Source organism: Aptenodytes patagonicus, chromosome Z, assembly GCF_965638725.1.
Source record: "Aptenodytes patagonicus chromosome Z, bAptPat1.pri.cur, whole genome shotgun sequence".
NCBI lineage: Eukaryota > Metazoa > Chordata > Aves > Sphenisciformes > Spheniscidae > Aptenodytes > Aptenodytes patagonicus.
The window spans coordinates 44,647,281-44,675,183 of record NC_134982.1 but is presented as its reverse complement, the minus strand read 5'-3'; the positions used below and the strand labels follow the sequence as shown (position 1 = coordinate 44,675,183).

At 38.8% G+C, this 27,903-nt stretch overlaps 1 protein-coding gene across 4 annotated transcripts in view; it reads left to right on the top strand.

Annotated features, from left to right (window-relative positions):
- LOC143173118 (transducin-like enhancer protein 1) overlaps positions 1-27,903 on the top strand; it is an 80,752-nt gene that overhangs the window by 12,013 nt on the left and 40,836 nt on the right. For 2 of the 4 annotated variants that reach the window (XM_076363182.1, XM_076363181.1), the window contains exons 5-6: positions 10,001-10,063; positions 11,002-11,076. In XM_076363182.1, the coding sequence (XP_076219297.1) occupies positions 10,001-10,063; positions 11,002-11,076 (138 nt within the window). Of the gene's footprint in view, positions 1-10,000; positions 10,064-11,001; positions 11,107-27,903 lie in introns of all 4 variants that reach the window. The other 2 variants (XM_076363180.1, XM_076363178.1) reach the window with 1 other exon arrangement.

Genomic DNA, 27,903 nt, shown 5'->3' with positions numbered 1-27,903 from the left:
AAGCTCCCTGCAAATTAACGATTAGGGCAAATGAAGAGATCTTCATGCTTATTAGTGGGAAATACTGAAAAATACTGGGCCTATCATGCATGCAGGCCTTCTTAATTTACAGAAGAGAAGGATGTATTCATACATGGTTTAATGATCAAGCAGTTTTGTACTTGTTCCTGTGAAGTTTTAGCTGTGTTGTGCTGTTTGTGTTGCTGCTAAGAGTGCTACGACTGTCAAATTCTTAGCAAGGATGTTAACATCATCTGCCTCTCTTAGCCATAACTACTTTACCTTTTTGGACATTACATAATTCTGATGTTGTTTACTGCTGAAAAATACTTCCGAGTTGTGATTTATGTCCCTGTTTCACCTAGATATTTATGGATAAAAAGCTTTTTAATGCCCCAAACTTAAGAAATAGTAATTAAGCTGGAGTGTCTTTGCTCCTTCACTTGCTGTTTTCTGTCTGTTAGGCACTGTCCTTTCCTTGTTTCCTATCCACTTGACATTTGCAGGTTCTGCAAGGTGTCCACTAGCTGCTCAGTCTTCACTAATGTGCTCTTTTTATTTCATCAGGCCGAGGCAATTTGAAGACATTTTACTTGGAATGCTCTGATCTGTTCCTTTCCTGTTTAAGCTGCAGTGTTGACCTTGCGTAACTAGTAATTTATATTAATTATGAGATTGGTAATGATTCTTGTATAGTTAAGACAGATGCAAAAAAGTATAGACTTTTTGGCGTTCTCGGTGTCCTTTGACCTTATTGCTTTTCTAATTGAGGGGATCGAACCACTTTTTTGTTCTCCTCCGACTATTCCAACCTGTAGAGCACTAGCTTTACTTTAGCTGTCACTTAGTTACAGCTGGCACGTAGTTACAGAAATACGTGCTTGTGCTGTATATGTTCATACTGCCTCACCTGACCTAGTTTCTACTTCCTGTACGCTTTCCTGTTTGTATGAAGGCAGTTAAGAATTTGGGATTTAGTCTCTTGGCACAATTCCATCCCTCCGCTTTTTCCTCTGTCCCTTCTTCCATTCTCAGGTGTATTAACTGTCATCCGTGTCCTTAATATTGTTTCATAAAGAAAATGTCAGCTCTCCATAATGCCATTTTATCTCCACCCTCAGTAACAGGTCCTATAAAGCTGATCTTACTAGTTGGCATTTGCTTTCCTGAAGTCTTACTGGCTTTTTCATTCTTCCTTCCTGTCCCGATGATTATAAACTCTGCAATGATTGTCAGTCTCAGTCAAATTAGTTTCTATTTGGACAGTTTCAATCAGTTCTTCTCTATTAGAATGTAATCTAGATGGTATCTTTACTATTTTTTTCTATTCTGTGAGCAACAGAATACATATGTATATATAAAAATAATAAAATGGGGAATAAACTTATTGACATGTTCCCAAGGTTTTGCTGAAAGATTTCCAAACCTTTTTCCCACATAGTGAAAATCTCCATTATTTTCACCTTCCTTCCAAATCCTGTGTGGTGGATAATTCTGCTAGTTGCTAAGAAAAGAGTTGTCAATCTTAGTGTTATTCATTAGTGAGTCACCTGATGGCACCTGAAGCATTGATATGAACACCTTTTTAAGGCCTTAAATTGTTTCTCTGACTTGACAGATTTTTTTGAAACTGAGCTGTGAATATATTTTGTGAAATGGTGACATTATATTTAAGATACAAAAGTGCATGTGACTTACTTGGTAAGTTTAATTTGGTAGTTACTTCTAAAGTCCTGGTGAATGTAGTATATTGAATTTTTTCCCTATATTTCAGGCCCTTGTCTTGATGTGTCTTGTTTATTGTCAGATGGCATGCTTGTTGTTCTAGTCAAGTCCAGATTCTACTGCTATTATAGTCTTACTTGAATGTAGATAAGGACTGAATCCTGACTGGGAGTTTTGTTATTGACTTGCATACTGTAAATGTATGTGCTTGGTTTGAGGAACTTTATGCTCTAATTTTTAGAAGCTGTGTGGTTCTAGGCATTTCTCCAGCTGTGCAAGAGCTCTGACTTTCTACTGCCATCCCAGTAAAGTGGCTCAGTGTGGCAACTGCTGCAAGGATGTATGCAGGAAGTTGGATGTGGCTTGTGGGAGTGAGAGCAAAATAGGAAGTAGCTTTAAAATAATGTCCTAAACTAAATGAAAAGCCAAAAGGGCTCTTTTCTGACAGGGGTGTAGCTGTTGCAGATAAACTTTTCTATGCCTCCTTTCTTTTTCTCTTCTTTTTGTTTCCTCCTTGTTCTTGTATAGTGTAGTGTTTCTCGGTTGTCCAGAGTAAATTAAGTTCTTAATGTCCTTAAGGGTAATAATGCAGAGCATGCTGGATAATTTCAGAGACCATGCTGCTTCTAGAGCACCGTAAGAGCACATGAGTGCAGTCCTGTGGGAAGACGGAAGCTCATCCAATAGCTTACTGTTCCCCTAAAAAACCTCTGCTCCTAGCTCGGTTCTCCTGGTACTTCAGGCCGCTCTGCTACCTGATGAATGCCTCCTGTGAGCCTATTTAACTTGCTGATGTGGTGGTCTACTAAGCTGGCCCTTTCCCTCCTCCTATAGTAATGTTTTCTGCTTGACTAGTTATGATGTTGGACAAGTCCAAATGTCTCCAGTGCGGTTTGAAGACTGTGTGTGTCTGGAAGCAAAGGTAGCAAGACCTTCTCTTCTGGATTGGAGTCAGCCTCTGACTTAGTCAGCATCTCATGGAATCTAAATAAAAGTGGGAACTGTGTGTGCTGGAAAACAACTTGAAAGTAAAATAAAGCTGTATGCTCCCTTTGGCATTTAAATACTTTTGTGTGTATTGAAGGTTAGCTTAGGCATGGAAACTAAGCTGTGGAACTAAAATTTGGATAAACACACCTTTTGTAGTTGTGAGTGCTTGAGCGAGATGGGCTAAAGTTGGATTAAAGGAGAAATCTGATAACTGTCCTGTTTAGTCAAGTTTAAGAAGAGTCTTGACATAGTGAAGATGTGTGAAAGGAGCACTTTAACATCCTGACAACAGCTTCTTTGTTGCCAGTTGGCTTGAGTTCCACAGGATTTACAGCTGCAAATGGGATGGGCAGTTGTGTACAGTGGTTCATTGAGAGCTACACAGCAGCCTCTCTCTATTGTTATAGAAAGCATTGAAATCAGACATCTGAAATATATCCAGTCACTTCACTTTACAGTTGAACGAAGTCCAAACCTGTAGGAGATGTTTGGCAAGTGTAGCTGTTGACTTGTGCATCATATGTAGCTTATGTTTAAATTAACATGACCTTTCTGTAATTTAAACTGACATCTAAGAGGATTCAGATAAATGGAGTTTAGGTACTGAATTAAAAAAATACTAATTTCACTTTGGAAACTATCTAGCATTCTGTAGCTTTATCATTTTGAGTTTTTATTCTGTTAATATTTCTGTTACTTCTTCTTCTCCCCACTCGCAATATGGTGATGTTTTGGTTTTTTCATACCTAAAGATTTTTCATGCCAGTCTTCTGGGGTTTTAATATCATCATCTTGTGGGTGGCTGATCTCGCAATTAAAATGAGTAGCACAAATGTGGGGCAGAGGGAAAGCTGTATTTGTTAATGATATGTCATGTTAAACTGACAGCTTACGCCCAAAATACAGAGATTGTTCCTGTCGCTGAAATGAGCGCTACCCAGTGCCGCTTGTCAGATTGAATTTCAAGTATCTGTTGAGAATAAACCTTCCCACCCCCTCCTATTGGTGAGAATATTAGTAATGACAGTGTTTATAATTTAAAATAGAGTTTGAAGGCCAACTTCCACAGTTTGTCGCAGGGTGGTTAATACGGCGGTAAAGGGGAGATGAATGTGGCTACTTGTGCGAGTCTATTTCTCAGGAGGCCTGTAAATTTGATTGGCTGCTGCAGTTCTAGCAGAATCATTTGATTTGAGAGCAATAGAAAGATAAGATATCCAATTACCCAAATGATTTGCAGGGTTAGCCAACGTTGTCATGGAGACGTGAGTTGGAACAAATTAAATTTTAAGCAATAAAATAATCTTAAAGCACGTCTGGGAACAAGAAAATTTGGCAGTGGCACTTACCTGAATTGAATCTTAGCTTGACACGCTGTTGTTTGACATTGATATACTGTGGGGGCCTAAACTTTTAAATGGCATGTTGCCTTTATTTTTTTTCCTTTTGCAGCCATTGCCAAAACAGATTGTAGTGTATTAGTTTTAAATAAAAGGGCATTAATAATATATGCATATCTCAGTGCTCAACATGGATTCAATAACTCGTGAACAGCAAAGTTCACAGAATGCTAGCCTTAATCATTTGAGGCTTTTGAATATTTAAGTTTTGAGATTTAATTATACCTCCAACATCCCCTCACCCCCCAAATTTTTTAGCAACAAGTTTTTGGAAGTGCTTGAATCCTCCTGTAGAAAAGTTCTAACAAAGCATGCAGAGCGCTAAGCACAGTGGAATGTTTCTTTTTCTGTAATTGCTCTGCGAATATGTGTGCTTTTTGTTGTCTTTGAAGATCTCAATCACAAAAAGAATAAAGGCTACATCATTGAAGTGTACTGCTTGTTTCAATGATTCTGCTGGAAAAATGAAAATACTAAATGGGTACTAAACTTTAGCTCAAGACTAAAATATATACATGCAGTTTCTTACCCAAGGACTTTTGAAATGTAGTATTTAACTGATTACTGGCTTGCAACAGGGATTAAAAAAAATGGTCAAGCATGTCCCATAAAGAGGGCTTTTATCCACGTCTGTTAGACAGATGGAGATGAAAATTGGTCTGAGGTCAAGCTATTTGCAGCATTCTCATAGCCTTCGATTTTCTTCTCATCCCCACCACAGATAATCTCAAATGATTCAGTAATGACCATAAGTGCAACATTGACCTTTACTCCCTAGCGGATTACTGTGTTACATGCTGTAAATGGCAGGAAGTCCATTTTGTTCTTCCAGAAGGAGTTCAGTGTTGTACTTGGCTTTCTACATGTTGAAAGTGTAAGTGGAGGCAGAGTACTTAAGCATTACCTTCTAAAGCTTTTGTGAATGTGATTTGTCAGTATATTCTTTTCTGTGCATTAAAGACTGATTCTCTGATTCTTTTGCTTTAAAGGAATGGATTAGGACATGGGGGTTTTTTGTATCATCAGAACTTTGGGTTTTCTCGCTTTACTTTTAATCATCTTGTTCCTAAGCTGTATTCTTCCCAATCTAATGACAAATGTGATTCTTAAAATTGGGTTGAAATAACTGAAGTAAATAAAAATGTAATAAATGAGAATACATAAGCCTGTTCTTAAGAAGTGGTGATAGAGTGCTTTCAAATACTGATCTAACTTTGTGATATAGGAAGTGCAGTTTCCAAGATAGAGTAACAAGCTTCTGACATACAACGAACATTTTTAGCTGAGCATTGTTTTGTAAAGGTAGGTCTTGGACAGCTTTGAGGAGTCTCAGCACTAATAATAGAGCAGTTGTCACAATACAACTGATTGTTAAATATAATATGTCGTTAATTTTTGCTTTAGATCACCATGGATGCTATAGCTAAAGTCACTGCTGGGACATGTATAGTAGACACTGATTGGAACAAAACCAAAATTATTGTTGAAACCTCTGAAGCTGAAAGGTGATTAATTCTCCTCAGAGGAAGGTTGTGTTCTTCACTTAGAAGTGAGAGTGGTGGCTCCCTTAGGCTAGGGCTTCCAGCATTAGTGATAAAATACACATGGGTGTTAGGTGTGGTGAGAAATACAGTTAGAGTTTGGATACTTGTATTACACTTCCTTCTTTTCATTCCAGTGCAAAAATCTGTAGTTGTTTAAGAAATCATGTTGATTTAAGTTTGATATCTTACATGGTGCTTTGGAAAGTACAGGCTGTCAAAATGCAAAATGATCTGGAATAGACTGCTGTAGAGGCAAACACTTCAATACTTTTTTTAACAATGCAGAAGGAAAAAGATCACAATTGTATATACAAGCTCTTTCTTAACTGCTTAGTAAAAAGACTTATTTAAATGAATATTATATTTAGTAACTAGTCTGGCTGATTTGTTCTTTGTCATTATGTTAAGAATTCACTTTAGCAAGAGACAACCTTAAGTACAAACACTTGAGTTTGGCAATCGTTAGGTCAAAACATTTAAGTCCTTAATTAGATGGAATGGAGGCAAAAAAAATTACATGAGTGAAAGAAAAAAATCCGTCAGCTCAACTTAATTTTACAAAATGCAGCTGAATTCCTTCATGTTAATTTTTAATGATACTTCAGAAAGGAGGGTAGCACTTCAGTCAGGGGTCTGACAAGCTTGTCATTTGCAAATAAATCAAAAGACAATCATTTCAACAGCAAGAACCAGTGAATGATGTAGTTTTGTCATTCTTTGATGGGCCCCACACTCAAGTCCTCTATTAAAAATGAATGTATTCAAGAGGCTCTGCATTAAGAAGACAAACAATTAAGAGCACTTCAGATGCTTTGGTAAGAGCTGCCATAGAGCTAGGAGGGCTTTCATGAGAGATGCAGGCTTCTACAGTCTGCTTTACCAAGGAGCCAAAGAACGTGGGCAATTAGTCATGTTTGTCTGTGCTCGAGCAGCTTTCTGCAAAATTTTCTTTGTTTACTCATTCTTCTGACTGCCCTACATGTCTCAATATCAGCAGTTAGATAATAGCTGTGTTATATTGGGAGGCCTCTAGAAGTAACTGATAAGTACCTTTCTTTTAAGACTTTCAAATGCATGAGCCCCGTATCTGGAATATATAGCTTACTCTAATGCCACCAATTACTGATGTCTAGTCTTGATTAACGAAGCTTTCCTAGACTCCTTAAAAAGAGGTTTTTGCTTTCAAGAATGAATATATATATACACATACACACGCATATATATACTCAAAGATATTTCACCTTGAAAGGTGAACATACATTGCCAAGCTAGATTTATATTTAAAGTAATGAAAGTTCCTTTTTCTCAATTCTGAAAACAACCTCTTGCAACTCCTGATGGGCAAGATTAGGTGAATTGCGCATTAAAACCTAAGTCTCACAATTCACTGGAGAACAAAAATATTTTTTTAACATGTTTGTGAATAAGAATGGTTTTGACTAAACATTTGAGGGCAGCAAACAGGAGATGTATGAAATCTCATAGTGGATAAATAATATTAATTTATTTAGTTGTGTGTGTGAAATAGCACTGGTAGGCAAACTGCCTTTTAAATGTAAGCAGACTTTTGTTACGAAGTATAGAACAATCTTTTCAGTTTCCTTTCAGTGTAAATGTCTCTTAACTGGCACTTGTAACAGCAGCAAGAAATCTCAAAATAAACTTATTTATGGCATGTACATTTAAGTTTACCTAGCATTGTGGATGAATATTAAGGATGCTGTTCGTATATGATCATCAATGATGCCCTGCTTTGGTAAAGAAAAACTCAGAAGGATACATTTTTTTCAGTTCTGTTATTAAGTCAGGTATGATAGTACTAAGACAATAATTTTAAAGTAAGATTGACTGGGAAATGGGGAAAGTTGATCATGCCCCCTTCTCTAGAAAAGAAATAAAAATTTAAAAGAATCTAGTCAACCTGCATTGGGACTGGTAATTATCACATGATGTTGCATTCTCTTGTCTTACTGTGTGCCGTCCTGTATGCTATGTTATTACAGTGAAGCTCAGATATTTGCGACCTGTGCAGGAAAATCCAGTAACATGGACAACTTGAATGTTTTATAGACTCTACTGAAAACAGATTTTTTTTTTTTCTTACAGCTACGATAAGGACACTTATCTCAGTATTACAGACTAAGGGGACTTTTGTGTAGGCCATACAGGCGAAAGACCTTTTCAGTAGAAACCAAATGAGGTTCTTTACTTTTTTTCTTTCCCCTCTTATCACCTGCTATGATGCATCCTGGTTTCTGTCCTGAAAACAAAGGTAATCCCACTGGTCTAGGGCAATTAACTTCTTGCACCGTAAACATCTTAGCTAAACATCAGCCAACCAGGTTGCTATGTAACAGACTTTCTTTCCATAGCTGACATACCTTGCTTTCGGGAGAGACATACTAGGTATGTGGAAGAACGCCCCTTAGTACATAGATTTTCACAATCATGTGTTTTTTTCCTTGTAAACAGCTGCTGTGAAAGTACCAACAGATTTGCTAATAGTTAAGTCTGATAGTAGTTAAGCTGGTAACTTCCTTGTATTGCCTTTGCTGGTATGTATGTAGTGCCAGTACTAAAGGCCACACACCGAATGATGGGTATTTTATGGTTGTGGCCCAAACAAAACAGAAACAGGCAGCTGTGATACTGTGTGAAATGGTGGCTGTTTCTATTGAGAATAGAGATCTGTTCTCCTTGTTGTAGGGGGAGAACGGTTTGCTGTAAAGCAACTGTCACTTCATTGCCCTTGCTAAGGGGTACCTTTTTGTCCTAGGAAGAAACCATCCCGAACTGCTTTGGAGACTCTTGTCTCTGCAAAACTTTAGAGTGGATGTGTCAAATGCCAGACTTTGGTCAGGTGGAGTACTTCAGCTTACGTCCGAGAAACATGGTGTTATGCAAGTCTCAATGCTATCAAGTATTTTCCCTGAGTCTGTCAGAGGTGGGGAAAGAGGTGTTAAAGCTTGCTAGTTGTATTTAGATCCCAGATCACCTGTCTGCTGAGACATAAAAGTAGAAGGTGGCTTTTGTATCCTAATTACTGCTTGACTGATGTACAAGGATCAGCACATGGCAGTGTCTTCCTAAAAAAACTCGGGATGATGGGAAGGCTCAGGGAAAGGCTCGGCAGATGAGTTAGCAATGTTTTCATCTGACTTCTTTGAACGAGTTTATCTTTGCTCAGGTTTATGCATGCCATTTCATGGAAGGCCTAATGATTCTCAGCAGGGATCTCTTGTTTCTTGTGTCATAAAACGAAACAAAAACCTCAAATATCTATATGGATTAATGTTATGACAGAGACTGACAAGAGCTGTTCAGAGTGTCTTGTATGTAGGCTCTGTTCACATCTGGATGCTAATTTTGGTTTTGTGCAACTGTGCTACAGTGACTGCAGATGTTTTTAAGGAAAACTGTAGGAGTTGTGCAAGTACTTTGAGGGTTAATTATAATGGTGGTTCTGAAAGGCTGGCAGATGTATAAGTCTGAAAAGCTGTAAGCACAGGTAAGACTGAGTAATGAGAGAAAAAGATCCCTGTGCCCCACCAGAAATCCTGTGTTCAAGTTGACATGCCAGAAGTGGGAGATGTAAAAGTAGGAGATACATAAAGCTGTCAAAGTGGGACTCAAACACTTTGTCCTGCTGTCTTCTCTGATGCTTTCAGTGAAGGATTGTTCTGTTCTCTGCTGGTTCCTAGCCTTACTGTTCTCCCATTACTCACAGTTTCACTAAGTTGCTGTTATTGACTATCACATTTTCTGATCTAATTCTTTTTCTTGTCTGCATTATTTCAATTCTCTCTCAATATGGATGTTTTAGAAGTCTGTACCTTTTGTCTCCATTCTGCCTCACTTCTGGTTTGGTATTTCTTTTGTACTCTTGATGGTATGTTTCTGTCAGCAAAACTAATTTTACCTTCTAATAGGTAGATAAAATTGATCATGAAAGAAACATTTTTCTTCCGTGCCTGTCACCTTCATGTTGTGCTGCTTGGTAACTTGAGTAATAATAAATCTACCTTTTAAAAGGCTTTATCTTGGACTTAATGGATTTCAAAAATGCTTTACTTGTTAATGAGCTATGTACAAGGACCAGATTTGTGCCTAAATGTGTACAAAGATTAGGTGCTTTAGACATGGCAGATGTCCTAGAGTAGCTAACTAAATCTCTGTCCTCATCTAGGCTTATATATTAACTATTTATATTTGCAGTAGTATGAAGATGTGGATTTTTTGTTACTTTCTTCACTGTGTGAACTTAATATAATCCTGTACACTAGTTAATATATGGCAACAAACCTAAACCACAGTTTTAATCAAAATACTTTTCCTCTATAGACAGAAATCGCCAAGAGATTGAATACAATTTGTGCACAAGTCATCCCATTTTTGTCTCAGGAAGTAAGTAAAACTGTTCAGCTGTTAAAGTGCAATTATGTTGCTTTTCTGTTTGCAAATTAGCAAGTTTTAAGATGTTAATTTTGTCACAATACACAAGTGTAAGGAACATCTGTTATAGCTGAAGTGTGCAAACCCCCTGCTACTTTGGTCTAACAAATCTGAGTTCAAACTAGTGACAATGGCTCAGTCTCATTCATTGCCTGAGGAGAGTGGGAGTCTGTAAAATATTACCAAAGCAAGAAAATGCTTTTATTTCTAATCATGGTGATTGCTTATTTGATATTGAGTTGTCAAATGTGAATCTAGTGAAATAAGTGTGCTTATCTTATCTGCATATTATCTTGTCTACATAATTTGTATCAAATTTTAGTGTAAAAGGTGAGTAGTTAGCTCAGATGCAAAACACTGTTTAAGGTTACAAACCTGCATCTGAATGGTCTGAATGACTGCAATTGTAGCATATTGTGGGCAGCTGCTGTTACATTTTGAAGCCTGTTATTTTGGATATGCCTCTTCAAACTCTACAAAGAGTACTTGTAGTTTTTGTTGAGTTCAGTGAAGCACTTTTCCCTGTTTGAAACTTCAGTAGGTTTTGCTGTGTGGGTACAGAGTGTATAAATGTTAAAATTGACACTAGTGTGAAGTTGACATTATTGTCCTGTCAACTCAATTAGAAACTGATTATTCATTTGCCAGAAAATTAATATTGAAGTGGCATGGGGGAAGAGGTGAGCTGGCTGCCTTCAGGGCTCTTGTTTGCTTTTGAACAGGTGAGAAATAGGGCACTGTTACCTTTTACCTGCATAAGATGTCTTGCAATAGGTAGCCTGGGCTTCTGCAGACAACCCGGTTATTCAGGTGGTTTTGATCCTGGTTTGATTTGGTGCAGTCAATACCTTAACACAAATTCCTCCCCATACCCCTTCTTCTTTTAATAGCATCAGCAGCAAGTGGCCCAAGCTGTAGAACGTGCCAAACAAGTGACCATGGCTGAACTGAATGCCATCATCGGGGTACGTGGCCTTCCAGGTCTACCTCCTACAGTGTGTATAACTTGCTTTCATATCTTACTGCTTTGCTATTTTTAAAATAAGCTTAATGTTTTAATATCTAACCCTGTTTTGATGCCCAATGTTGCTGAAGTGTTTGCCTTGCTTCACACAGATTCTAGCAGGGATAAAGTTAATAGTTTACTTTGTCAGAACATCATTTTGTGCAGCAATGCTGTGTGTAACAAAACTTTTCCTGCAAGAAATATAATGATTAGGAGGGTTGCTTGTTTATTTGTAGGTATTGTATGTCAGTTGATCTAGTTACCTTTGCCTCATGCTTTTTGTTGCACTTGAGTTCTTGGAGCCTGTACAACTATTCATTCTTCTTTCTTTCCCTTTCTTGTGAATCTTTCATGAATTTTAAATTAGCAAGCTACTGAAAAGAAACTTCACTTGCTTTTGAAGTAGTATTAATTGTCTGACACAATGTTCTAATAGCCTTTCACCAAGTATGTGCTTCTAGATATGCTGAAATAAGTTAATACTACTTGCTTGTGACTGGTTGTCAATCACAAGTCATTTGCTTTGTATTAATGAACTTTCTGAACCATACATTCCTTCCACTGCATGAGTTCATTTCCCTCGCCACTAAGTCTAGAATATTTCTCATGTTTTCTGCCCTTCCAGACTAAGTGAAAGAAGTAGCTGAAACAAGAACCCGTCCTTTCTGATTTTATTCATATGTGAGCGCCTTGAGCAGATTCAAATTACTCATTTATCAATTTATGTTAATTGCTTGTGAGAAGATGCCCTGCTGGTCTTTATAGTTCCCTCAGACACTTTGTAATGATAATTAGACATGCTGCTGTACGGATTAACAGTGCCATAGTCCAATGACGTCTACAGACAATGGAACCAGTTAATCCATCTGTGCTTAAAATTACATCCCAACTGGAGATGGAAAAAAAAAAAATAGGAATGAAGGAGGATTAAAAGAATGAGCCTCAGCTTGAAAACTCCTTTCATCAGTTTCTCAATTGCAGATCTGCAGTCGGTTTGCCTGTGGTAAGCTATTGGCAGTCAATTAGGTGAAATAAACTGGTAGGGTGACCTTCATTTCCTTTTAATAGCTTTTCCTCCCTGAAATGGGGAGCTTCAGTGGATTTTCAGCTTAAATTTTATTCAAGCTGCTTTATTACACTTGACAGATTAGCTTTGCATAAACATACCCCCCCCTTCAAATGTGCGCTGTTTTTTCCCTTCGTATCAAATTTTGACTGTTACTTAGTTGATTTGCTAATCACATCTTAGAAACCCACACAATTACATCTGTACTTGTCACAATCTCCTCTATGCTTTGCTTGTGTAATGAATTACTTTATGAATACCTGATTTGATCTTTGAAATACAGCACATGTACATTTGTGGTATTTGATTAGCAAAGATTAGAGAACTGTACTTTCTTGCATTTTTTAAAATGAATTACTTATTTAGGATGAAAATGGAATGGAAATCGCTTTTTAATGAACTAGTTTTAAAAAATATTTTGTGCATTAAATGGAAATATGTATTAAAATATATTTAAAAACATTCTTGCTGGACTTAGTGCTACTTAGCTGAACCAAATTTTGCTATCTCAAGCATGTTATGTACCTCTTTAAATTCTACACAATATAGTCTTTTAAAAGCAATAGGATCTACAAATACCACATGCAATTAAGAACTTTTTTTTTGAGGGGGAAAGCTCTTTGGAAGCAGGAATAGAAGCCTCCACCTTTTTCGTTTTTAAATTATTTAAGATTCAGCAGAAGAGATACTTTCCTGTGTCTTCTGAAAGACTTCTGAATGATGCCATACAAATCCAAAACTGTGAATGAAGAAATGAACACGTTGGGCACAAAATTTCTTTTACCATGTAGATGCGTGCATATACATAATGCTAAAATTAGATGTATGTCAGAGTGATCTTTTACAGTCTTACATGATCAATAATTATCTTGTGCCACACAATAAGTTTCATGCTCTGACATACGCTTGTATTTGTTTGAAAGGGATGGTGTGCGTACTGAAAAATCTGAATAGCATAAAATTGGGTTGACAATTCAGTGGACCTTTGCTCCCCCTCACTGAGCACGCAGTGTGTCAAGCCCTCTCCCCAGAGGGGAGGACACATCAGAAGCCTGTCTGTTCCTACAAGCAGCAGCTGCACTGAGAGTGAGCGGGGCCCAGTTTGGTAGCAGCTGTCAGTATTGTTCAGGGACCCGACTTAGTGTAAAGAACAATGGAAGGGCCATGCTGTTAAAGTGCAGTGTCTTTCAAGATAAGAAAAGAAATAGTAATTTAACGGTTTAGACATCTATTATAAGCATGAAAGATCATGAAACTTCTTTTCAGAATGCAAATAGGCTGGAGCAATCTGTAACAGTATAAGATGCAATCGAGTAGCCTCTGGCATCATACTACTGGGGATATTTATGTACAATAAATTTTGAGGATAGGAGGAAAGTTTAATTTTGCTAGCTGATGTTCACTTGTATAGTTTCTCTCAATTAGATAAAAGCTGCATTTTTGTCGGGGTTTGACTTTTTCCCCCCTCCTTCCTTTCTCTCTTTATGGGCCTTTGTTTCCTGACACTTGATGATTCAAGAGTTTCCCAATTGGCTTGCCTGAGTTAGAGCAATTCCTGTTGCTGCTGGGCCATATGTGAATTCTGGACAGGAACAAAGCCTTTAATTAGTGGGAACAACTTTTTGAAATACACGATGATTTTGAACTATCTTTATTTTACACTTTTTTTATTTCCAGTTGAAAAGGTGGAAGCCTATTAAAGGACAGACTGTGAGGATAGGGACTTGTAGTCTCATGGGACTGAGATTTTTTCAATTTACCTGCAAAGTCAAAAGCCAGGCTTTGGAATCGGTGTATATTAAGCATGTACAAAAGAGAATGAATTGACACATTTAAAAAAAAAAAATTAATATAGTTGGACTCAGTGATTTTTGTAAGCAGTGCTAATCCTCTGTGTTGATTAAAAATTCTTACTTCAGGAAAGAACTGTGGATGATACTTGGTTATTAACAGTCATACCTCTGGCCTTATACTTTTCCTGCATGTTCTTGAAAGTTTTAACTTGCAGAGATGGGGTAGCAGTGTGGCTAAACAACCTCCTTGCCAATTTTTTTAAATGGAGCCATTTAATATTTGTTATATTAAAGTTGAATGAAATAGCAATTTTGCAAGATAAATAATAAAACAAACTTTTGACTTAAAAGGCAAGTGCACCTGTTAACTCCTTGGTGCTGCTGCAGCTGCAGGCAGTGTCCACATTTGGGGTTAAGGAAGAATCCAGACCATGGTATCAAAGAATTAGGTAGATTATCATGGTTTAACTTGAAGGGGTTTGGGGTTTTTTTTTTTTGAGATACACGATCTGGCTGGAAAACCAAAGGTACTCAAAGTTCAGGAAAGCTAGGAAGTATAAGGGACAGTTAAACTGGTCTATCTAGATGTAAACAATGCAAAATTTGTTAGATATACTTTCAAATTAATAAGCTTTATGAGTAGAATATGCAAATATCTGAATGGGAAATATAAGCAGCAAGCTGGAATCTTTTTTAGCATTGCATTTTAGATGCACGATTTCAGTGTATCACTGAGTAGCCAGTTACATCTTATTTTGCCTTTTGAGGTGGATTGCTAATGGTTCTGTGTGAAATATGTATCTTTTGGATTGACAGTACTCTTGAGACAGATTGAGTTGTAGGCCTCTGAGAAGCCTCTCCACTGTTGCATGAGGTGATTGGCTAAAGGATTAGCAAGATGTGGGATTATTTTTTTTCTCTCTTGGCTGTGGTTGCCAGCTATCTCTGGGATTGTAGTGTGTGAAGCTTAAGAGGATGAGGTTAACCTCTTGAGGGTTTATTCTTACGAGTGTGTAGTTAATCCTTAGAAAGCCTATAAATAACTAGGCTGTATGTTTCGTTATAAAATAGAAATACAGACTAGAGCAGAAATGAATGCAGAACTTAATGCAAGGGAAGAGCTAAGCAGCTGTAGCATTACTTTAGATCCTCCTCAGCCATGATCTGCATTATGTGCTGAGGGAGGGGAAATTGCCTAGTTCTTATAAATTAAATAAAATGAGATCTAGTGAGCACAAGACACTATGTCCTCACTTTTAACATAAACTAGCTAACCCCAAGTCTAAGTTACTAAACTCTGGCAATAGGAACTATTGTGTGGCAACGTCCTGGGTTATTCTTCATATTTTGCTTTTTTTAACGTATGTAGATACCTTAATTACATGCTAGGATTCTGTCATGGTAGGTGCTTTTAGAATACAAAGACTCCAGACTTGTAAACTAAGCTTAAAATGGGTAGCAAAGGAAGAAGGTACTGGTAAGCATGACAACTGGTATTCTCAAAATACCAGTCCCCAAACAATGGTCAGAGTTTTGTTAGTGCCACTAAGTTTTGAGGAAAAATAAGAAAGCGTTATTGATGTGTATTGGTAGTTTGTCCTACTCAAAACAGAAAACCTGGGAGAAGGTGTGTAAAATATGAATGAATAGGTAGTGTTAACCAAACTTGGATTCCACTTGACACACACACACACATTCTCTGTGCACTCTGGACTGATGGGGAAATGGAGGACCTTGGAGCAACAATATAGAGGAGGGTAGTGTCTAAATGAGACAATAATTTCCTGGAGAAGATATTCTCAGGCATTCTGAAGAGGGAAGGATTGCATCCAAAAGTTAAATGTAACTGAGTTGCAGGCCAGACCTCCCTTACCTTGCAAGGTTTCACGTGTGGGTGGTTAGAAAAAGCTGCATCTTGCATCTTGTCCAAAACCAAAAGACCTTTCAGTCGCTCTCATCTAGATCTAATATCTAAGCTACGAGTCAAAGGTGAGACCAAGTATATGGTTACAAATTTGTGAAGCTAAACAGCTTTCAAGAAAGGAGTGAAAGGGAGATGGTTGGGGAAAAAATGTGGTTAGCTAGAACTCAAACCTGAAGATACGCAGCTGCAACTGTGAGTGTGGAGAGAAGGTAGATTCTGAGATGAGCATGTGAGGTACCAACAGTGAATTGGTACCACTTGCTAGATTACTGTCTACTGAGCAGGTGTTGAGGATATGGGATGTACATGTTGAATGGTGTAGAGCTATAAATTGGTCTGTTTTGCAGCAGGGGAGAGGTGTGGCGGGGACTGGTAAGATTAGAATAACCTGTGTATGTGGCAATAGTAAATAGAAGACCAGAAAAGTCAATGGAGAATTTGGTTTCAGGAAGGGTTAGGTAGGTAGAAGCAGAGGAGATTGATATGCTAGAAGAGATGATTCCTTCTTTTTGTGAACTTTGCTCCAAATGGTTCTGTTAAACAGACTGGTTTGGAAGGAATAGTTTCAGTGGAATGGAAAAGACTAACGTTGGGTCAAAATGCTGGAATAGTACACTTCAAGGTAAGGATTTACAGAAAGTGTGTTCAGTGAGCTTTAACAATATGGAAGGGCTATCAGACAAAACGGGGGTTAGAGATGATGGCTTTGCTTTTGAAGGTGGTTGAGGCAGAGAAGCGTCAATACATACATATATGTAATTGGCACGGAAGGGTAGGTTATTTAATCCCAGAGGAAAGGATTACTTCCTCTAGAGAGTGATTCAAAGCACCTCTGTTGATTAAAGCATATGCAGGCAGAATAGCTTTCCATGTTTGAAGATAGTTTTTGTGAATATTATCCACTTTTTCCCTAAGTTATCAAGAAAGTAAAAGGAGACAAACTGAAGACATCAGTATACCTTCTTCTCTCTTACAAATGTCTGCTTTGCATTCATACTTGAAGTGAGACAAGTGGGGGAATTGGAGTAGGTGAAGAGTCAGTAGGCTGAGATAAAAATGTGATGTGACCTTCAGTGCTACTCTTGAAAGAAGTTTGAGGTATGGTAGGTTTGGAGGAGGAAGGAGTTGGATGGGAAGAATGAATCGTTTGGCCCAGACAAAAGAGAAGCTCAGCTGGGACTGTACATGAGGTAAAATCAAATGCAAAGAAGTTAGTTGAGTAAGGATGAAGCAAAGCACGGTCACGGAGTTGTCCCGCAACATGCGTAGGAATACAGAAAGGGCTTGGGAATTTATATGTTGAATGATGTAGGGCTGTAAGTTGGACTACTTGGTAGGAGAGAGAGGTGCAAAGGATGAAGCATACAGATCTGAAAGGAACTAAGATCTAGTTTTGAGAAGCAAACACTGATACGCTGAGGTGAGCTAACTGTCAGTGTGCCAATGGGAGTGGTGTGGACCACACAGGCAAAATATACCTGTAACTGGGTGACTGACAAAGATGGAGTCAGTGGGAGTAGAAGAGTGCAGAGAGATCGGTGCAGAGGGACTGGAGGAAGATACAGGGGGACACAAGTAGTGTAAATATTAAAAATTGGAAATGTGCAAGAAAACAGCAACCCTCTGTTTTTCATGGGGGAAGAGCAAGGCAAACTGTTGAGATAGGGGGCTGTGTGGGAGGACTGGAAGAGAAGGGAGAGAAGCTTGCTTTCCTTGTTCTTGCACTGAGCGAGACTAGCATAGGCATTTAGGATAACTTTAGGAAATGTTAAAGGCAGGGCGAAGACACAGTTTGTACAGCAGTTTGCTGTAACTCTTCAATATGCTGAAGAGTTTGTATCAACTGCGGGATTCCTGGTATCTGGTAACTGCATTATTTTTTCTTTTTTTTTTTTTTTTCAGAGTACTTGCTGCACTACCAAGGTTGCTGTCTTATATAACACTTAATTTCCTGAGAACGTCCAGTACTGTTTTTAAAGGTGCTGGCTAACTGTAGCTCTTTAAATTGAATACTTATAAGCAGCAGTATTGAATTAGTAAAAGCAAGGATTAGCAGAAGTGTATTGCTCAAATGCATGTTCAGAAGTGATCATCATTTGGTAGGTGGAAGCTGTTACAGGAATGTATAGGAAATTTCCAAGAATCTGGTCTGTGGCTTGGAACAGTAAATAAAATTCAATGTAATGCTTTTCTCGTGACTGTCATATTTTTCATTCTTTGATATCTCCGAAATGTTTTTGTAGTTAGTAGTAGCTGGGACAAAAAGGGTGATGAGCATAATTTAAAATACTATATTTAACTTCTGGATTTTAATTTACTGAAAAGCCTTTCTACTCCATCATTACCATCTTCATGTTCAGCAAGACTTAAATTTCTGGAGACTAAGAGAGCCTGGAAGGAAAATAAATACTTTTTAAGATAATCATACATCAGTAATAAAACCCACTAGAGTAATATCTTTTAAGTCATTTCCAAATTGGTGCATGCTTGAACTAGCTGTTTTTGGCTGCTGTGGCAGCAGGAACATGCTTTTGAAGTGTCGTTGGCTGGTAGCTGCATGCTAACAGTAGCTAAAAAGGCAAATATGTAGATTTGAGGTTAGAAGGTGAGTAATGACAGGAATTTATGGTTGCCCCAGAAAAAAAATGTGCTGGCACTTTCTGCAAACCAGAAGCAATGTGTGCTGACAGCTTCATTCTAGAGACTTAAGACTTGCATCTGAGTCTTCAGAGAAAGCAATATGGACTTGTCTGAAATGAAAGAAAAGCTTTGCTCTCGAACTGACTTACACTGACGGTGATCAGAAGAATGTAACTGGTTTCAGAAGAGCAGCCTTTTTCTTGTCTGTACCAAGAGAATTTAAGGTCGCCTTCTGTGGTTTTTAGAATGTGGTTTTGAATTTGTTAGTTTCCTTTAAAGTCTGGGAAGTCCTTTGGTGAAGACATGCTTTCCTGCGCAAGGATCATTTTTTCCGCTTTTACTCTGACTCTACTCCTCCGTTCCCTCCTGCCCTATGGCATCTGTCCTTTACAAAGGCTTCTCTGGTTCCTCCATTGTTGCAGAGTCTTCTTCCTCCAATGTGACTTCAGCTTTGCTGTTTGTCCCTTATTTCTTCAGAATTTAGCCCGAGGGGAAAAAAAACCCAGCATTATTTAACCTATGGGGAAAAAAAAAAAAACAAAACACATTATTAATAGAAGGACCTTTAGAACTTGCTCTTCTGACTTGTTTCTATTTCCTTTTTTTGGTACAAACTGAGACAGGAAGTGTTCTTAAGCCAGCCCTGTAATACATATTTTTAGAAGAATAGCTATCAATGAAAAAGCTATATATACAAACACACAGAAGAACTTTTATATTTTTATATAAAAGTATAAACAATATATATGTAATGTATTCAGAATGGTATGTATAATATACAATGTATATTATTTAGTATATAACAATATATTAATGATATATTAAGACATAAAATACATCATTGTATATATAGGATATATAAAATGTTATAGGTGTGTATATACATATAAGGTTATGCTAGTAAACATGGGCTGCTTGTTGTGTTGCCAGCATGGCTGCTGATACAAGCACTAGCCATGCTTCAATGGGTCTGCACTCCATATAAGCTACTAAGTTTTAGGCTGACTTACAGTGCCTAAAAGCATGGAGGAGGGAAGAAAACCCTTTTCTGTTGGCAAAAGCCCTTACGTGGATGCAGCTACACCACTGGCGTGCTAATGCGCCTTGGGGAGAAGATGTCGCTGAACTGGAAGAATTCCATCTACTGGCAATATCCTGCGTCCTCGCTGCAGGGCTCTGCCGGCGTGGGATGATCCACAGAGGCTCTACAGCATAGCTAGGCTGCTAGTGCAGATCTGCTCTTGTGAAAGTGCCAGTCATGCTGGCAGTACTATATAATTATTCCCTCTATGTCAATGGGATATTAAAAGTCTTGCCATTTAACAATTATCACTAAACTTTTGTTAAATAGTTAATTGCTGATCACTTTAGCAGAAAAACAGCTGATGTGCTCATTCACTGGGTGTGGTGACAAATCATTTGGGTGGGGTCATCCACATCTGTCATCACTGCTTACAAGAGTGATCTTTTTGAAGAGCCCAGAAGTGTAATACCTCTTTATCTGTCTAATTCTGGTGCCTGGGCTTGCCCTCCAAATTGCCAGAAGGACGGGCAGAGAAACATAGCTGTTTAAAGTGAGACAGAAAGATACAGCAAAGGTTAGAGTTGCTGCTCAGCATAGTGCTAAGGAAAAGATAGTGCTGCTTTCTCCCTTGCAGTCTGTATGTCTGCAATCTATAATGGTGATGTGGGAACTAATCAATGGTTAATAAGCTACCCTTGGAAATTATTTTTGCATTTGCTCTTCGCATTATATTGGGGAGCATTGAAGACCTGTTTCTCAGTTCTATAGGTGTAAAGCTAACTACAGTATTAAAATTTAAAAATGGGATCTTGTGATTCAACAAAAGTACTGTGTGTGTACTTGTGGGTAGGCTGGTACTAGCTATGTAATTCAAATTGATAGCAACCTGAGCCTTTCTTGTGTTGAGAGACTTCATTTTCCTTGTTTACAAAAAAAAACCCAAAACTATTCATGAAATACAGAACATATTCTAAGATACAAGCTAAAGAATATATTTAGTATTTATATGTCTTATATAATAATTTTAAGGAGCTTTCAAAAAATTTTCCTGTCGTAGTAATGAAAAATTGAATTTAGAGTTTTGCTAGATAGATGTAGGCTTCAGTGTAACTGCTTTGACCCTTGTTGGCTGTCTCGGTTGCCTTCTGTGGGCTCTTTGGAGGTGACCCATGTACCCCAGTGGTTTGCTGGCCCCACATTAGAATCTGTGTTCTCTTCCTATGTTGTAATTTTTTTATGGAATAATTTTTCTCTTGAACTACACCGCCAATCAATAAATATATACTTTTGTTTCAGAGGAGTTAGTGTGGCAGCTTCATGACTGCAACTAGTTTTTATTTTCTTTCTTTAGATAGAGAAGAACTTTTAGCCTCGTAGAGCAAGTGAATGGGGAATTATGCTTGTGTTTATGCTAACTGTGCTAACTTGAGCAAGATTAAAGAACGTAGCTTAATCTCTAATGCAAGGAGAAAGAAACAACACTCTAGAGCTGGCCAGGTTTAGTATTCTATGGCAAAACTGTGTAGCATAAATCTGTAGAAGAAATACATTTTACAGTGAAACAGGTATGCATCAGTGTAAAAGTGTAGTGAGAGCACCAGAGCATTAAGTGGTGGTTTTAATCTTCATAAGCCAGTTGAAATCAGCATTGCTTTCCCTATTTTGAGTTTTCTGAAGAACAAAGAGGAGACAAGACTTGATTCCTAAAGGAGGATCCCATAGCAGAGGACTGAAAGTGAATTCTGAAAAGGAGGGAAATAACGCAGGGAGGAAGGAATCAAGTGACCAAGTAGAAAAGGAGTTAAAGGAAAACAGATAAAAGACTCTAATTGAAAACCATAGACTTCATGTTGTTTTGCAGTAGCTTCATGGAGTACTTTGGACATGCTTGTATCTGTTTTTTTTTTTTTAACAGATAAGGTGGCACAAGGGCTTAGTTTGTTAGTGTTCTTATAATCGCTGTATCAGTGGAGCAGTGAAATACAATTCTCAGCCTTATTTCAGTTACCTTAGAGATGAAGTTAACTTGTGAGAAAAGGACTGCTTGGGGAGTGTGTGTTGGGGGGGCAGCTGCCTTTATCCCAGTATAGCATCAGTTTTCTGGTTCATGTGAGGCAACTTATGCAAACCCTTACTCCTTCAAAAAAGTTGATGTGCAGTTGAGACTTATTAGTGTGGTTTGTGTTGTTTGAACAAGTGGAAACAGGAACTGTTAAAAACTTCGAAGAGCCTTCTGTTCAGAAATTTAACATTAGTTTAAAGCAGATTCCCATAGTAGAAAATAAGAACAAAGAACAAACTGAAGATAACTTTTTAATCTTCTTTCTGATTTTGATATTTGATTTGACATCAATCCTCTACACAGTAAAAAGTTCGTTTTTTTTTTTTTTTGTGGGAGTGGAAAATATGCATCTTCTGTAATAAAGCACGAAAAAGGAACAAGATTTTTCCCATGAGACAGTTGGGTCTTTAAATAATCATGCCACTGCCATACAAATTTTATATGTATGAAATATACGGCTTTGGATAGCTTTTGCCAATACTGTCCTTCTGTGGACTTAAATCTCTGTAGTACAATGACATTTCATGTGGTTTATAGACGGAAGAGGCTTGCTGAAGACACTGTTTCTTTGTTCTGAAGGGACATTCTCTTCCCGCACCCAAGGCACTGTGTTTTGTTCACATAATGGATCGTTTTCAAATAACTTCTACAAAACTACACAGTCTCCATTCTCAGCTCACTAGCTAGAGATGCAGTGGTGGGCACTTTCAAGTTTGTTTACTGTGGTATGGTGTAGCTTCCTATCTGTCAGAATAAAATCTAAGCATTTAGAAGAAGAGGAAGTAAGGAAACAAAATGAAACAAAATAAATACAGATGTTTCAAAGGAATTGGGTAGAAAATTAAGCAATGATAGTAGTAGCTGACTCTCATTTTTCTAAAACGTGTTTAAACAGGGAGAAAACAGTAAGCAACAAGAATTGCAGAATCACAGAATACCTGAAGTTAGAAGGGGCCCCTGGAGGTCATCTGGTCCACTCCCCCTGCTCAAGCAGGACCACCTAAAGCCAGTTGCGCAGGACCATGTCCAATGGCTTTTGAGTATCTCCAAGGATGGAGACTCTACAGTCTCCCTGGGCAACCTGTGCCAATGCTTAGTCACTGCCTCTTGCCCTGTCATTGGGCCATCCGATGATGGGCCACAAAGATGAGTAAGGGACTGGAGCATCTTGCATATGAGGATAGGCTGAGAGAGCTGGGCCTTCTTTAGGCCCATCATTGGATGCCCTCTTGTATGTCCATGTATCTCTTGTACTGGGAAGCCCAGAACTGGATGCAGTATTCCAGGTGTGGCCTCAACAGTGATGAGTAGAGGGGAAGGATCATCTCCCTTGACCTGCTGGCAATACTTTGTCTAATGCAGTCCAGGATGCCATTCACTTGCTTTGCCACAAGGGCACATTGATGGCTCATGTTCAACTTGGTGTCTGCCAGGACTCCCAGGTCCTTTTCTGCAAAGCTGCTTTCCAGCTGGGTGGCCCCAGCATATATTGGTGCATGGGATTGTTCCTCCTGGTGCAGGACTTTCCCCTTGCTGAACTTCATGAAATTCCTGTCAGCCCATTTTTCCAGCCTGTTGAGGTCCCTACGAATGGTAACACAACCGTCTGGTCTATCAGCCACTCCTCCCAGTTTTGTGTCATCAGCAAAAGAAAGCAAACTCAGAGCTTAGTTTTGCAGATTGCTGCTATGATACTGAAGAATAGGGTTGGAATAGGTCAGAAGGAAGTGTCTTGCAGGGACTGCTAACGCACTTTGTGATTAGTTAGTCTAATGGTGATATTATCAAGGAAAAAGAATGAAGAGGAAACACAGTTTCTGCTGCTGAAGCAAAGTCAGAAAATGGAGTAGTAAGCAATCCATATTGGGTAGCTCATATATCGGTCTGTTCACCTATCATAGAATGGTTTGGATTGGAAGAGACCTTCAAAGATCAAGTCCAATCCCCCTGCCATGGGCAGGGACATCTTTCACTAGATCAGGTTGTGCAAAGCCCTGTCCAACCTGAACTTGAACGCTTCTGGGAATGGGGCATCCACAACTTCTCCAGGCAACCTGTTCCAGTGCCTCACCACCTGCATTGTAAAAAATTTCTTCTTTATGTCCAATCTAAACCTACGCTCTTTCAGTTTAAAACCGTTGCCCCTTGTCCTGTCACAACAGGCCCTGCTAAAAAGTCTTTCTCCATCTTTCTTATAGGCCCCCTTTGAGTACTGAAAAGCTGCAATAAGGTCTCCCCAGAGCCTTCTCTTCTCTAGGCTGAACAACCCCAACTCTCTCAGCCTTTCTTCATAGGACAGGTGTTCCAGCCTGCTCTGATCATTTTTGTGGCCCTCCTCTGGACCTGCTCTAACAGGTCCATGTCTTTCTTGCACTGTGGACCCAGAACTGGATGCAGTACTCCAGGTGGGGGTCTTGTGACAGCGGAGTAGAGGGTGAGAATCACCTCCCTCACCCTGCTGTCCACGCTTCTTTTGATGCAGCCCAGGATACGATTGGCCTTCTGGGTTGCAAGTGCCTATTACTGGTGTATGTCCATTTTTTTATCCACCAGTACCCTCAAGTCCTTCTCCACAGGGCTGCTCTCAATCCATTCATTCTCCAGTCTGCACTGATACTGCGGATTGCCCCAACCCATGTGCAGGACCTTGCACTTGGCCTTGTTAAACCTCATGAACTTCTCATGGGCTCACTCTGCAGGCCTGTCAAAGTCCATCTGGATGGCATCCCTTCCCTTAAGTGAATCAACTGCACCACTTAGCTTGGTGTCATCTGCAAACTTGCTGAGGGTGCACTCCATCCCATTAGCTATGTCATTGATGAAGATATTGAATAGTGGTCCCATTATGGACCCTTGAGGGACACCACTAGCTACTGGTTTCCACAGGGATGTTGAGCCATTGACTTTTTGGATTGAGTCTCATTGACTCTTTGGATGCGGTCATCCAGCCAGTTCCTCATTCATCTAACAATCCATCCATCAACCCCATATCTCTCCAACTGAGTGGCAAGAATGTTGTGAGGGACCATATCAAAGGCCTTCCAGGAGTCTAGGTAGATTATATCTGTAGCTCTTCCCTTGTCCACTGATGCAGTCACTCCATTGTAGAAGAATATGGATATATTCTTAAGGGAGGTTGTTTGTCATCCTGCAATATGTTCTTCCCTGTAGCTGAAATACTCTTTTGAAAGTACCTACAGAAACTTAAATGCAAGTATTAATTAATGGCTTAGACTGTCTAATGAGTTTACTCCTGCTAGATTTGACTGTTGGTAGCGTGGGTGGTGTGTGCAGGGTTTGGGGTTTTTTTAGAATGAGGGAGAAGATTGGATCTGACATGAGCATAATCTTGAGTTTTTTCCTTTTTTGGAAGGTTACATTTGCAATGTTGGTTTTAAGAATATTTCTAAACAGTGAGAGAGAAGGTTATGGCTTGGTCGGCTAGATGTATGTGCTCAGACAGTGGTCCTCATGTTCATTGGCCATAGACGTTTGATATAGGCTCTCACTTCCTTCTGCTACTTAAGCAAGGAAATAAAAAACCCTGAAGATTTCCCTTTGGGAAGGGAGAGAATATGGCAATGAAATTGAACACAGTAATACTTGTTTTTCTCTCATGTCTTTCTGCCTGCTTGAGTTTAACAAAATCACATTTCTTCAGTTTTACAGAAGTTGACATGAAATAGTGCCCTTTACATTTTAGGTTTCTAAATGACTTTTGTGCTTGCCAGATATTTTTTCAGAACACCTCTGTGGAGCTTGGGGGAATCTGTTGATAGTATTACTGGTGCTAGTGCTGATAAGGTTTTTGAAAACTTTTTCTGCTCTCAAGTGTGTATTTAGAAGGGCACAAGAGAAGACAGCTATTGTAGTTTGGGACCAGGTGTAACCTTTTTTCCACTGTTCACGTACAATCACATCCGAATTTTTAATTCGGTACTTTTCAACAGAAACTGAATAGTAGATTTCAACAGAAACTGATATACTATTCTGTTCTGTTTAAGAACAGAAGAATGTGTTAACTGTGTAATGCTAGGAATTCAAAACTAGATGTTTAAATAAGCCATAGGTGTTTGTGACCTCAGTGGAGCTACTTCAAGGTGGGAAGTGGGATTGTAGGAGCTCATGCTCTATCTTGATAAGCAGAAAGCCTAAAGGAGACGTGTCATTATTTATGTATAGGAAATCTGTTTCACAAAAACTTACTAACTCTGTCTCTGGAAGTCTCTGGCAGAGATTGAAAATTAAATCCAAATTTTAAGTCCTAGTTAAAGAGCTCTTTATAGCTGGAACTTGCCCAGGGTGGTGGAGGTGAAAAACTGTACTGCCTTTAAAATTGTTAGGAGGTGCTTGCTCGGAGAAGCAAGTGCTGTGTTTTTCATATGTTGATTTTTTTGTCTTTGTGGTCTGGTTAGGGGGATACTGGGAAAAAAAATTGAGGCAATACAACCTACATCTAGACAGTACAAAGCTGAATTTGCCGTTCCTTTTCTCCCTTTGCAAATATGAACTGTTTTTGCAACAAAATGGTGGGTGAACTACTGATGCTTTTAAAATCAGTACTATGGCTAATTATCTCAGTGCAGCCACTTATGTATGCATCATTGCACTCTTCTCTACCTTTCCACTTCCCTCTGAAAGTGGACACAGCCCTTGCTCTGCAAGTAATGATAATAATTAGTAGTAAGACAGACCTGTTACTCATCCTTTTTTGAGCACGTTTCTTATGGCAGGTGTCTAGTTTTTAATTAACTGCTAATGAACATGCCTAGTAGACCATGGTACTGCTGCCAACTTATTCCGTTTTGTATCTCACTGCTGCTAAGCTCTTAAAAGGTGACAGAGCAGGCATTAGTGTCTTTGAAGTGACGGTAAAGTGATTATATGCATAACGTAATTGTTTCTAGGATCTACTATGGCAAATGTCTAGTTACTAAATACATCTGGTGAGCGCTGCTGTTATCCATCTCCCTGGTCTTTAGTTTCTTCCTTTGTGTGCAGCACATACTCCCTTTTCCCCTTCTAGAAAGCGAATACAATATACTTATAACAATTCAAGTTTTTTAAATAAAAGGAGCATGAACTTCTGGAAAGGATCGTCTTTATGTGTTAGGGAGAACTTTAAACCTATTATGAATAGGTAATATATAAACAATAAATCAGTATACTTCAGTCTTAAACAGCAGCGATCCTCAGGTAATAAATATTAAATCACAATATACCTTTGTCGGCTTAAAAGACCATGATCAGGTTTTCAGTCGTAAGTCTGTTTAACGTAGTTGGATATTTAAGCATCTTTGGGTACCATTTTCCTGTGCTACCCTCAGTAACCATTTTGCAAAGCTTCTAAGATGTTATGCAGAGTGATGCGTTTCCACTTACAGCTCTCATATTCCGTTCCGCACCTTGCACTGGGCATTGCTCCCCACCATTCGTATGCAGTACCGTCAGACAAACAGGACATAGCCCTTCTTGTCACATGCTTTCAGCTTCAGAACCTGTTAGAGGGGACTAATCCATTCCTCATTTCTGGGACTCTTGAAATACCCTGTGTGTAGGCTACAAAGCAGACCCAGGGAAATTGTAGGTAACGTGTCCCTAACGGTTTGATTTCTAAAGATGTTAAGCTATGCTTCCTGAAATCACGCGGGTTAACTTGTTTGCTAATTAAACCAAGCAAGAGAGGCATGAATAAAGGGAATCTTCACAAGCTTCCTGAAGGGATAGGGACAAGAATGGAAACAATTTAACTTCATTTCCCTGTTTTGACCTTCCCATGCCCACGCTGCAAAAGAAGCTAATTTGAGCTCACTGTTGGGAGAAGGGAGGAGGTTTTTCTCCAGGAAACCAATTCGGAAGGCATAATCACTTGTTGTTCTTAGCTAATTGCACACCACAACTAGGTAATCCAGTGTGATAGTGCAGATGGGGACAAAAGACCAATGCCATGAATGCAGTACAGTGCTGCTGATGCATGTTGTCTCATGGCTAGAGTGCAGATCACTGACCTGGCTTAAGTCAATGAGGAAGGGAACAACTAAGATATCATCTCTCTGATAGAGTCTGCCAAAACATGAGGTTATCTCCTGATTTGAGGAAACATGCTGGAAACTACTAACGTCTTGATAAAATCTGTGAGAAGAGCGATGTCCTCTTGTTCTTTACAGGCTGGATGAAAAACCAAAAAAAAACAAAAACCCGGCAGTCCTGTCAGACTTTACAGTGCTCTTTACTGAATACTTCTTCAGTTAAATGAAGTTTCACTAGCAGTAGCTGC